General features: G+C 38.2%; 1 protein-coding gene across 1 annotated transcript; it reads left to right on the top strand.

The window, feature by feature from the left end:
* Nucleotides 1–82: 82 nt before the first annotated feature.
* Nucleotides 83–11327, top strand: mbc (myoblast city). Its single transcript, XM_065299777.1, is given in 17 exon segments — nt 83–240; nt 2599–2894; nt 2984–3259; nt 3351–3573; nt 3576–4601; nt 4664–4994; nt 5056–5376; nt 5432–5606; nt 6356–6484; nt 7007–7168; nt 7231–7765; nt 7768–9350; nt 9406–9509; nt 9742–9867; nt 10252–10492; nt 10551–10704; nt 10774–11327. Coding segments are annotated over 17 exon segments (5994 nt in total). The 5' UTR covers nt 83–197; the 3' UTR covers nt 11043–11327.
* Nucleotides 11328–12504: the final 1177 nt, after the last annotated feature.

Below are 12504 nucleotides of genomic sequence, written 5' to 3'. Positions count from 1 at the left end.
TCCCCCATATCGTGCATGATCGGGCGTCATCGTAACACCCGAGGCAGCTGCAAGCTGCACTGCGCACAAGTTTCACTACACGTTCAAGCCAGTTTATTCCCAACCGCCGCGTTGTGATGTTCGTGTGTGTAACGATGGCGTCACTTGTGCGTCCGCGACGGTAGACTGATGATGTGAGGATTGTCTCTCTGTGCACAATGACGGCGTGTGCGATGCCCCCCAACGGGCTCTACGGCATAGGTAAGTCATTGTGTTATCAATCCATCACATTTCAACACCCTCCTGCATTTTATAAGTTTGCATTGAGGCAAAGCACACAAACAAAACGATAACCTCACATTCGGCGTGCCTTCCTGTTGGTAAACAAAACAGGGCACTTGTTGCGCTGACGCGCCCTTGAATACCGACCGAACTCGCGAATTACGAGATTGTGCACGGTGCGTGTAATTCGTATTACGTAAAAACCTAGTAGTTTTTCTCCGTGTGTGAGCACGAGAATGTCACAAGTGGGAGGGGCACTTTGTTATCATGGAAAGATGGAAACAAATGAACAACGCCTAAAACACGAAAAAAACAATCGCCATTTGTTTCCGTTTTTGTTTTCACTTCATTTACGTATGTTGTGGTTAATGTGGTTCTTTTCATCCTTAAATTCAATTTTTTTTTTAGTACATACGTGCACCGAGCGAAATAATTATGGAAATGTTTATAGTGTGAATAATGCGCAATGCAGGCGTCATTCATCGACTAGACGCACGATAATCTTGAGTCATGAACCATTGCTCATTGCAATCGCCAATAGAGCTTGTGTTATATGTCTCAGTTTATTGTTTTATACTCTTAAACAAAGTCTACAAATACACACATTCAACGTGCGAGTATGAATGGCGTACATTTACTACTGCATCAATATTATTGCAGAAGTGAAACATTATTATCGTGCGCCCAACTTCCGGAAATCTAAACATAGTAGCTAATCGACAATTAAAAGCGCCAAATATACATTTACCAGATGCACAGCTACTCGAGTGGCAGGATAAAAATATCCTTATTAATTTTAACCATGAATAAGTGCAGATTATGGCATTATACAATTTTTTACTTTATTTTGCTTGAGTTAGATTAATGATTGGTGCATTACTAGTATAATAATATTATACAGGGTGTTTATTTGTAATTTTTGTTTTTGTTGATTTTCTCAAACACCCTGTATTATTTGGTTTTGATCAATCAATCAAATTGATATTTACAAATGATAACAACGTGTAAGTATACTCTAATAACAATATACAGGGTGTTTCTATTTTATTTTTAGTTATAGTTGATAATTAAACATCCTGTATTGTTAATTTTTATCCAATTTCTCTAATTGATATTTGCAGAGAAAAGAATAGTAGTTATACGCCGAGTATATAACTATTACGGTTATACAGGGTGTTAACTTTTTAATTATTTATTGATTTAGAGTTTTATACACCCTGTATACTTATTTTTGGCCAATTGCTCAAATGGGAATTTATAAAATAATGAAAATTCTTATATGCCGAGTAAAAACATCTAGTATTGTTATACAGGGTGTTTTTAATTTAAATTTTTGTTGATTTTTATTTTTTAATCACCCTATATGATTGCTCTTTGTCAATCACCTAAATTACTATTTACAAAATAATAAAAATACTTATAGGCTGAGTAGAAAACGCGGAAAGTGTCAGTAACGTGTAGATGGGCCGTGTGCGTACGACAATTGGACCCAATCAAACAATGAAACGTTGATATTAATTTCGTTTGACCTTTCCCAGCAAAGCGACGTGAGATCACGATGTATCTTACCGCATCTTGACATTACTTCATTAAAAGTAACTGCAACTCTTTCCCTTTCTCTCCCTTTTTGTCCCTGAGAAATTCACTTAGTTATTTATATTTGTATATTTTTAAGCGATAAATATGAATAATTAAGCAGTTTCTATGTTGGTGATCGTTTGGTTGCGTTTCCGGCCGCAATTTGCGGTGAAATCATTAAATATTATATAAGGTGTCATTGGAAATTTGTTTTAAGGTTTTAAATGTTTATTACGAGTAATAATAAATAAATCGGGGTTTTTATCGTTAAAATACCATTTTTACCGATAAACTAATTGAAATTTGTTGATTTTTTAAATATTTGTCTGTGTATATTTGCATTAGTAATTTGTATTTGAAAAGCAATCAATGCCTAAGCAGGAAAATCCGCATTTATCTCCGTAACCCTATTTTGCTGCGCGCGCACATCGTAATTATCTCGCGGTGCGCATAATCAGAATCAGCCTGTAATTTCTACCTATTAACTTTTCGGTTTTTGTTGCCAGTTAAACCATTGCGTAACTCTACAAGTGCTCACATGCAATATAAAACAAACAGGAGTAATGACATACAAAAACCACACGAAACAAAATTAACTATAAATTGTAAATAAATTGAAGCAAAAAATAGATTTCAAGTATGTTATTCGTGTTGAACCAAATCCCAATCAACTAAAATTTAATTTTTTGTAGAAATTTTATCTTATCTCATATATACTTTTAAGATAAGATATTTATTAAGATATTTTGATTTTTTCAGCAATATACAACTTCAAGCCGCAAAAACCCGATGAAGATTTAATCCGCGTGAATGTCGGCGAAGCGCTGCATCTGCGCCAAGATGCCGGCGAATGGTACTACGCATCGCTGGTGCATCGCGGCCGAGCATGCGGATTTGTCCCGAAAAGTTACGTCAAAGTGGTGGATGGATGTCGGGTGGAACGCGAGGATGACACTTCCACACCGACGTTTGTCTTCGCTGACCAACCACCCATCGTACATGAGATTACGCTTGTCCTACGCGAATGGAGCACGCTATGGCAGAATTTGTATATAGTACGTATGCAACACACCGAACATTACAATAATTTAATGTATAACAGGTTGCATACTTTATTTTATTGCTTTTATTGTTTAAATTTTAGTTGAATCGTGCGAAATTCGACGATCTACGTAAACATATATCAGAATTAATAAATTATCGTAGTAAAATTATCAGCGGGACACTACCAGTGGACGAATTGAAGGAGGTGACATGCGAGGCGACGAAAGAAATCGCGCTGGGTAATAAACTAGTCGGGTTGGATCTTGTCGTGCGTGATGTGCACGGTAATACGATCAATTCGGACCTGACGAGTACAACTGACTTGTTTAGTTTTCATCAGAACGCAACAGAATCGATCAATAATAAGGATAAGAAGGTAGATTATATTACATATAAATACATATAAAATCATAAACATAACCTTGTATATGATCTATTTACTAATAATTCAATATCCGTGTGTTTAGACTGAACTTAAAGAAACACGATCGCAGGTCGCTCATATTTTCGTTGTGAGCGTGCGAAATTTCACGTACAAAATGACAGAGGACGCTGAGTTGTTGATGTTTCTCTACGATTGTAAAGAAGGTCGTGCTATTACCGAAAACTACGTGGTGCAGTGGTCCAAAGAGGGTCTTATGGCTGATCTGGATAAAATTAACAACTTAAAAGTCATGTTTACGGATCTTGGCAAAAAGACCTGGAACGTGAGCGGGTTTATTTGGTTTGTAATGTAGTAAGAGTAGGTGCAATGGAAGCAAAGGATTTGGACCATCGACGAAGTTCCAATGCGACTGCGTCACACACTCCGAAAAAGTCACCGACAGTGATACCAATTCGACGACCTTGCGGTGTTGCGGCGAAGGATGTCACCGCTTACCTCAACGGCACATCGGAATCAGAACTCGATAAAGATTTCCCCGTGCCTTTTTATAATTGCGAAAAAGATAACCTAGAACAAACGCTCAAACGTATTTTTGGTAAGGAAGAGAGTAAAAGTGAGAGTCAAGCGAAAAGTTCTCTTTATATCGGTGTTAAACTACTCCATGGCGATATTAAACAAGTCCGCGATGAAAACCCGCATCTAGTGCTGGGTAATGTAAACATTGCGCGGAAGATGGGGTTTCCGGAAGTGATACTTCCGGGAGAAATCCGTAATGATTTGTATTTAACTCTACAACAGGGTGAATTCCCCAAAGGTAATAAAAAATCAGATAAAAATATAGAGGTTTGTGTTACGGTGTGTGACGCAAAGGGAACTACTGTCCCGGATGTTATCTTCATTGGTGATAGTAAGAATCCAATGCAAAGTTATAAAAGTGTTGTGTATTATCACGATGCGAAACCGCAATGGAGTGAAACATTTAAGGTGGCGATGCCGATTGAAGAGTTCAAGCGCAGCCATGTTAAATTCACGTTCAAACATCGGTCTTCCAATGAAGCGAAGGATAAAAGTGAGAAGCCATTTGCATTCGCGTATGTTGCGTTGATGCAGAAGGATGATACTACGTTGATGGATAAGAAACACGTTTTAAATGTTTATAAATATGATTATAAGAAGTATGATGAAAGTAGTGCAGGGGCGGAGTATATGCGGTTGCCTAGTTTGGCATCGCAGGCAACACGAGAGATGGCGGCCATTAATGGGGTGACTTTGAGCACGAAAGACAGCTTTATCATTTCTAGTAATGTTTGTTCAACAAAACTCACACAAAATGGTTGGTGTATTAATTTTTTTATGTTTTATTGATGTTTTTAATTGTTTATTTTATGAATTTAGTTAATATTTTGGATTTGTTGAATTGGACAACGAAGAGAGACGTCCTTGATGAGACTTTGCTTAAGTTAATGAAGGTCGAAGGTGAGGAAATAGTCAAGTTTTTGACAGATATCCTCGATACGCTCTTTAACATCCTGATGGAAGAAGACAAGCAGCAACCGAAGCCTCGGAATGGTCTAGAATCCATGCCGTATGTAGATTATGATCTGCTGGTTTTCGATTGTCTTCTCTACATTACTGGAATTGTGACGCATGATTGGCGTTATCAACACTTTGAACCGGTGCTCAATCTCTACATCAAAGAGAATTACAGTGCTACATTGGCATATAAGTACGTTTTTATTCCTTTCGCCGCCATTTTGAAAATATTTTTTATTTTATGTTGTTTTTAGTAAAATGTTAACCGTGCTGAGTAACTTAATCGAGAATCCACGCAGTGACAACACCATGAAAGTCTTCCGCACGATGAAATCCTTCCAGTACATTATGCGTTTCATCACACAGTCTCGTCGGTTGCATAGTTCAATGAAGTTGCCTAACGAGGAAGCCGCCATGATGGAATTCAAAGCCGGAATGGATCAGCTCTTCGATGCTTTTATTCAATTAATGGCGGAAACTGCTGATTCTTTTCTTCGGGAACAAGGCGCATGTCTTAAGTACCTTCCAGGTGCGATTCCCGATATTTTAAACGTCTACAACGCCAAAGAACTCAGGTTTGTCAACAAAAACAAAATATAACTTAAAAATTAACTTAATTTAATTTTTTAGTCTAAAATTATGTCAATTATTCGATGAAATGCCTTCCAATCGCCTGACGAAACAAAAAGTGATGACAATGAATGAAATTGTCCAAGGGCAACTCTTCAAGGACACCGAATGTCGCAAAATTTTACTCCCGCACATCCTGGAACAACTTCGCATACTGCTAGAAGAGAACCAAGAGGTATGTTTGCTTTTTCTGCTATGCGCGCACACGCAAAATATTAAACAGACGTACTATGCTTACGTGCAATTGTAAATAAGTTTTGTTCTGGCATGAGGAGCGATGAAAGCCCGCGAGTGAGGTTAGGCGTCACCTAACCTCTGCGTCTTAATGTTATGCGTTGTTTTCCGCGCATTTTGTGCTTTCTGTGGTGACATCAACTTTTGTCCATGTACATATTTAATTCGAATCGGAACGTGTGTGCTTTTCTTGTTAGTCACCCTGTTTTTTTTTATTTGTTTTCAATTTTGTTTGTCGGCCGATTTGTTTCGATGATGCACAATGAGTGTTGCTCTTGGCCACCGACCGCATATGTCTGTTCTTCAGTCCGTTACACATACACCAAACACGTTGTCTTGCCTAGTTGTAGATGAATGCATTCAGAGTTAACTAAACATGGTGTCTGGTAATGTTTTCTTGAATGTTTGCATGGGTTTTGTTAGTTTTAATTGTTTTTTTTGCACGTTTTGTCTTGCATTTTGTTTATATTTTGCATGAATTGTTGAAAATCTGATTGCTTGCTCAATTTTTTTATAGTTTTTTTATGGTGGGTACATTTTTTTTGATTAATTGATTGTTGTTGTAGTTATTGTAACAACAATAACGATCTCTGATTTATTTGACCAAGTTTGGAGTATAATAATACTTTTTTTGAGTTGTTGTTGTTGTTGTTGTTGTGGTAAATGTGGGCTGTTATACAATTCATACAGGACACAAATCACACCGGCAGTCAGACTGGACGACGTATTAAGCCCAAGTCAGTGGCCAAGGTGGCACTTGTGCTCGGCATTTCTAAGCAAAGTATAACCGATCATACGGGCAGCTCGAGCACCGATGAGGTGATGAACGTCATTACTGAGGTTCTTATACTAACCGCATGTTATTTATCATTAATATTCACATGGTGGTAGCCCTCTGCGGTATGATTTCCGTCTTCAAAACCTTAAAAATATGATTTCATGCGCAGAGTGCTACCGATTCCTTCGAAATATTTGTATTTTTCAACCTACGACGCCATTTTAATAGCTATTAAATTTACAAAATGGTGGGGGTTTTGATATGAATATTTTCGAAGATACACATTACTCATGGCTTTATTTAAAACACCACATCGCCGCACATTTCTGTACATTCGCACAAATCGCGTCACCGCTTCTTTCATTCGATATCATTCGATTTCATTCATAATGTTCCTGAAGCACTAGCCATGGTGCCGATAAACATTTAGTAACGATTATTATCTGTTTTGTTTGCGTCCATGGCTAGCTACTCGAAGGACAAATAACGTAAGTGGCAAAACTCACAACAATCAGGATTCTGCAATTTCGCGCATATCTTTACTTTAAACTTGTTCCAAACAGATGGATTTGTGTCTGAAAACACTCGGCGACATTCTCACCATGTTGTTCCACATCGATAAAACGGAGAGCTACGATAGCATCGCCGAAATAATTCGTATTCTTCTGCGGACTGTGAGCGTCTGCTACATTAAAAGTGATAAAGATAGTACAGCAACACAAGCGGTAAGTTAATAAACCTATTTAGTAGCATTTATTTGAGGTTAAGTACGAATTTGATATTATAGAAGCAATTAGCGGCCATCTTGATTGATATCTTCCGCCAAATGTCCGAGAGTCATTATAATGAGTTAATGGCAAGTCCATCGTTAGTTCCACGCGATGAAAAACTCGCGTTTATCATCGAAATGATGACGATTTTCAAAGAATTCGTCAATTCCAACATGAAAATCTTCCCGGATGATTGGTGCGACATGAAAATGCTGCAGAATCAAGTGATACTCAAAACCCTGCGCTTCTTTTCGCACACGATTCGCGATTCCTTCTCGCAGGACTTCCACCATCAGGTCTGGAATAATTTCTTTCAATGTGCCATTAGTTACATGAGCCAGCCGGCGCTGCAACTGGAGACCTTCACCGCAAACAAACAGGTGCGCATCATCAAGCGGTACAAGGATATGCGGCGTGAGATGGGTTTCGAGGTGCGGCAAATGTGGTTTAATCTTGGATCCCATAAACGGCGCTTTGTACCCAGTCTTATAGAAAACATTCTCGAGATGACTTTACTTCCTGAAGTAGAATTACGTAAAGCTACTATTCCGATATTTTTGATATGATGCAGTGTGAATTTTACTCATCAAGTCTGGAATTCGAAAGCTTTGGGGACACTTTACGGAATTCCCAGCATGTAAAAGGGAATTTTAACGAATTCGAACGTGAGATGATTATTAAATTAGATACTTTATTGGAGGGTGGCAGGGGTGATGAGGAATACCGGCAACTTTTTCTGGATATCATGGGTGAACATTGTAGAAATCACGCGAGATTACATGAATCCGGAACCATGTTTGTGCAGACACTTGCAAGTCTCATGGACAGATTACTCACCTATCGCATGACGATGCATAATGACAATAAAGAAAACAAAATGGCGTGTATTGTCAACCTTTTAGATTTCTACGCGGAGATATCCAGAAAGGAGATGTATATTCGATATGTATATAAATTGTATGATTTACATTTGGAGTTAGGCAACCATACGGAAGCTGGGTTTACTCTGGAACTTCACAGTGACCTTTTAAGGTGGTCCAATGATCCTTTACAACCACAGTTGCGCAGCAATAAATACGAACATGCCACTACACATATGGAACTCAAGGAGTTATTATATACAGATATTATAGAAAATCTTAATCAGGGTTCAATGTGGGAATGTGCTATTGCGAAGACCAAGGAGTTGATAAGTCAATACGAACAGCTTTATTACTATGATCTCCTGGGTCCACTTCAGACGAAAATCGCTGGGTATTATAATAAAATTATGAACTCAGAACGGTTTGAGTCTGAATACTTTAGAGTTGGATATTATGGGCTTGGATTCCCGAAATTCCTCCAGAATAAAGTTTTTGTATATCGTGGTACACCTTTGGAGAGACTGGTTGATTTCCAAGCGCGGATATCACGGCAATTTCCCAAGGCAGAACTATGTTCGAAATTAAAATTAGACGAATCAGTAAAAACTTCCTACAATCAGTATCTCCTCATCAATAATGTGGTACCCATCGAGGAGGAAACAGATCGCTTCAATGGACAAATGGTATCCGATCAAATTGCCAAGTATTACAAATGGAACAACGTGAATCGTTTCTGTTTCTCACGCCAGTTCAAGAAAAAGGATCCTCTGTTAGAGACACCGAATGATTTCGGCGAAATGTGGATTGAGAAGATGTTCCTCACTACCGAGCACACTTTCCCGCATATTTTGTGTTGGTACCCTGTGAAGCATGAAGAAACAGTGCAACTTACACCTGTGCAGAACGCGATAGAAACAATGGAACAAAGTAATGAGACTTTGAAGCATTTGTATAAGCGTTACAAGGAGCAAATGAGACTTACGGCTCATGAACTCAGCTTGAAGCTTAAGGGTATCCTTGATCCAAAGGTGCAAGGCGGTATTAGTAACTATGAACAGTACTTTTTTACTCCGGAGTATTTGGAAGCGCATCCAGAGGAAGCTGGGCATATTAGGAAGTTGAAGGAACTCATCGCCGAACAGAATCCGCTGTTGGAGTTGTGTGTGGAGGTGCATCGGACGTTATCGGGTAGTGAGCTGCAAGGGTTGCATCAGTTGCTGGAGGAGTGCTATTTGAAGCATAAGAGTGAAGTTCATGAGAAGTACGGTGTAAAGGTAATATTTTAACACTAAAAATAAAATATTTTATTTTTTGATTTATTCGTTGTAGGATTGTGAAGATTTCAAAGCTGAAGTGGAGGTACGACTTCGCAGAGCTAATAAATTGAGTAACATACCTAAAGTTACTCTGAATAATAACACTCAACAAGCTGAGTAAGTTTATTTTTTATTATATTTAGTTTCTGTAAGAAAATTTTTAGCTTTTGCGTAGTTATCAATGTATTTCTCGTGCTTTAGTGTATTTTACTCGACGCTTTTAATGATTGGACATTTTGGCTGCTCGATGTGGTGAGCTTGAGTGGCTTGCGGGTGGTTTTTATATGGAGTAGTTTGATTTGAAGTTGTTTTGGGTTTCTGTTGTTGATTTTGTTTTGTTTTTCTGTAGTAATCTTGGTAATAGAAGTCGTGTGTCGAGCATAACACGGGCGCAAGTCCAGTCGTTCAAAAACCTAACGTCGAGCTTTAACTTTAGCGCTTCGTCGGTCAACCAAGGCGAACTAAACATTTTCAGGTTTGTAGAGCGTCAATTTTTCTATGAATGCTCGGTGCATGTCTCGTGCGTACGTCCAGTCGTGTGTATTGTTTTCTGTTTGTATGGGTCCCCAATGAACTTGCACCAGAAATTAATAATTTTTAATATTTATGGATTTTTCCAGACGACCTGCACGAAATGGGCTATCATTACTAACTTAGGTTTTACACATTAGGTATACACAGATTAATTTAAGTATGTCGATGACACACACACTAACTGTAAGCACTTTAATATTTATTTATTAAATTTATCTCGTTGCACCCTCTTGTGTGTGGAACTGCTAAATTCCCAAAGGTGAATTAAATAATTAAATAATTCCACGGGTTGAATTGATTGATTTCATGGTGGGGTTCCTTACAGCAAGCCGGGGATGTCGGGTACAAAGAGTCTACTGTTGTCGCCATCTCGCAGTCTCACCGGAACTCCAGGTACGCTTAAGAAGAACAAAAATAAGGAGAAACGACGCGCGAGTAAGACAGAGTCGACGATGAGCAGCGCTTCTTCGGTGACAACGCAATGGTATACTTCAGATGTGGAGAACACCATCACAGCTGCACCTACACCTACTAATGGAATGCCTATTTTTGAATTGCGGCAAGAGGTTTGTGGAAATTTATTTCATTTTTAAATTTTTCCATCTAAATACTTTATTGTTTCAGTTGACTCCCAAAAGACCCTTGCGATCCGAAGTGGAAAAAGAGAAAAGACTGAGTCGTCCCTCCAGCGGTCAGTTTTCATCCAGACCATCGAGTTTATCGTTAACCCTGCGAGCAACATCGAGTTCTGGGACATCCAGCAATCGCGACTCAATTGGTATTATTCTTATAATACAATTTATTTCGATTTGTTTAAGATAAATTAATTGTTTTTGTTTGATAATAGGTACTACTGATTCTTCAGTTAGTGAAGAAGACCTGCCACCTCCTCTACCGGTCAAACTACGAGAATTGGATGTCTCTTCACGTGGGGAATCTCTGTCGGCCGCCCCTGGAATCAATTCAATGATGATGATCAATAACCATCCCCTAAATTATGACATTGCACCGCTACTCAATGAGAAAATGGCTTCGGTGAACACATGTGGCAGTAACAAGGAGAAGCCACCTACTCCGCCGCCCAAACCTCCAAAGAAGAACAAGCAATCCGCTTGATCCACACACCCATGACGATTTTTAACGCAAGCAATCATTTTTAGATGACGAAATTAGTTACCAGTATCACAAGTGCCATTATGTAGTGTTCATTTTGTTCGACAGGCTTGTGAATCTACCTGCAACTTCTACTAACGCTACGTTAGTGCTGTTTTTAGAAGTATTATAGGATAGTGTAAATTATGATTAGTGTATTTTCATGTTTAGCGCGTAACTTAACCAAAGATATTGTATTTTACGATGAAGATATGTTATAACTATATAAATGCATTTTGTAGAACAGAATGTTTGTGTTACATCCTGGGAGAACCATTCTTGCATCAGATTGTAAGTATTGAAGTTCTTTATCATCTCCATTAATAACGTTTGTGATTAGCTCATTAATTAGTGACAAAAATTGAATTTTTTAGCAGTTTCAGTCGTGTTTTTAGACATTTTACCCCATTAAATTAATTTATTTTGAATTTCCATCTGATAGAGAATTTTTCAATCTTCCATAATCTACAACTTTCTAAAATAATCACTAAAATAATTTCTGTAAAATAGGGCAATCTTTCAGTATAAATAATCTTCGGATTTTAAATTTTTATTAATTTTTTAAATCCAAATTCCGGGACTACTATTTGCATTGATTATAGATGTCACTAGCATTAACAAAAATTGTAAAATAGACATGTATTGTTTATTTCTATAGTTATCAGCAAGCGCGAGCATTCGACACGAGGTTTGTGTTTGTTTTGAACACAACTTACACTTTCTTATCGCATTCGTCGCGTGGAATGCAACGCATGAGATCCCCTCACGCCGCATTTTGGCGCATCTTAGTTTAGTTTTGATCGCAGGTAACGTGCCAAATGCAACTCGCGCACAAAGTCGCGTGATATCGACGCGCCGCCGGGTTTGCGCATCTACTGCAATTCACGCACAAGGTCGCGTGCCATCGACGCACAGGCTATGCGCATCTTTTGCTTCCTTATCATAAACTGTCGCGTCGTTGCTTGCACAGTTTGCAGCCAGTTTCGTGCCGGTCTCTGGTTGATCCAATATTTTACGCGACTCGTATTGTTTGTCCGGACATCTACTTTCCAAATTCGCAGTATATTCGATCATCAATCGACTATATAATTTCGACTATAGTAATGTTATTTACTGTTTGCGCGTTTATTGTCCATAAATGCCGGTTAAGTTTATCGCCTCCATGTTGATTTGATATTCATCATTAGAATGACCCATCGTGCTGGTGTAAGTACTTTTAAGTAAACAGCACAGATTGTTTGTTTTTCTCCACTGTGTGATTAATAAATTTAATATTACCAAGTCGTATGAAATATTTTTGTTTAACTTATGTTTTCTTTTTTTATTTACAGTATTTGCCGTGTTTTGGAGTCCATGAGATGTGCAATGGTAAGTTTATAATTCAATTATATTTTTAATTTTAATTTCTGCGTCCTCTATCAGTTTG

This window comes from Atheta coriaria, unplaced genomic scaffold (genome assembly GCF_025399875.1).
Source record: "Atheta coriaria isolate IRGN ID8LTWV9N9 unplaced genomic scaffold, Caltech_Dcor_3.1 hic_scaffold_3_pilon, whole genome shotgun sequence".
Taxonomy (NCBI): Eukaryota; Metazoa; Arthropoda; class Insecta; order Coleoptera; family Staphylinidae; genus Dalotia; species Dalotia coriaria.
The sequence above is the reverse complement of the archived record's forward strand: the minus strand, read 5'-3'. Positions and strand labels throughout refer to the sequence as shown.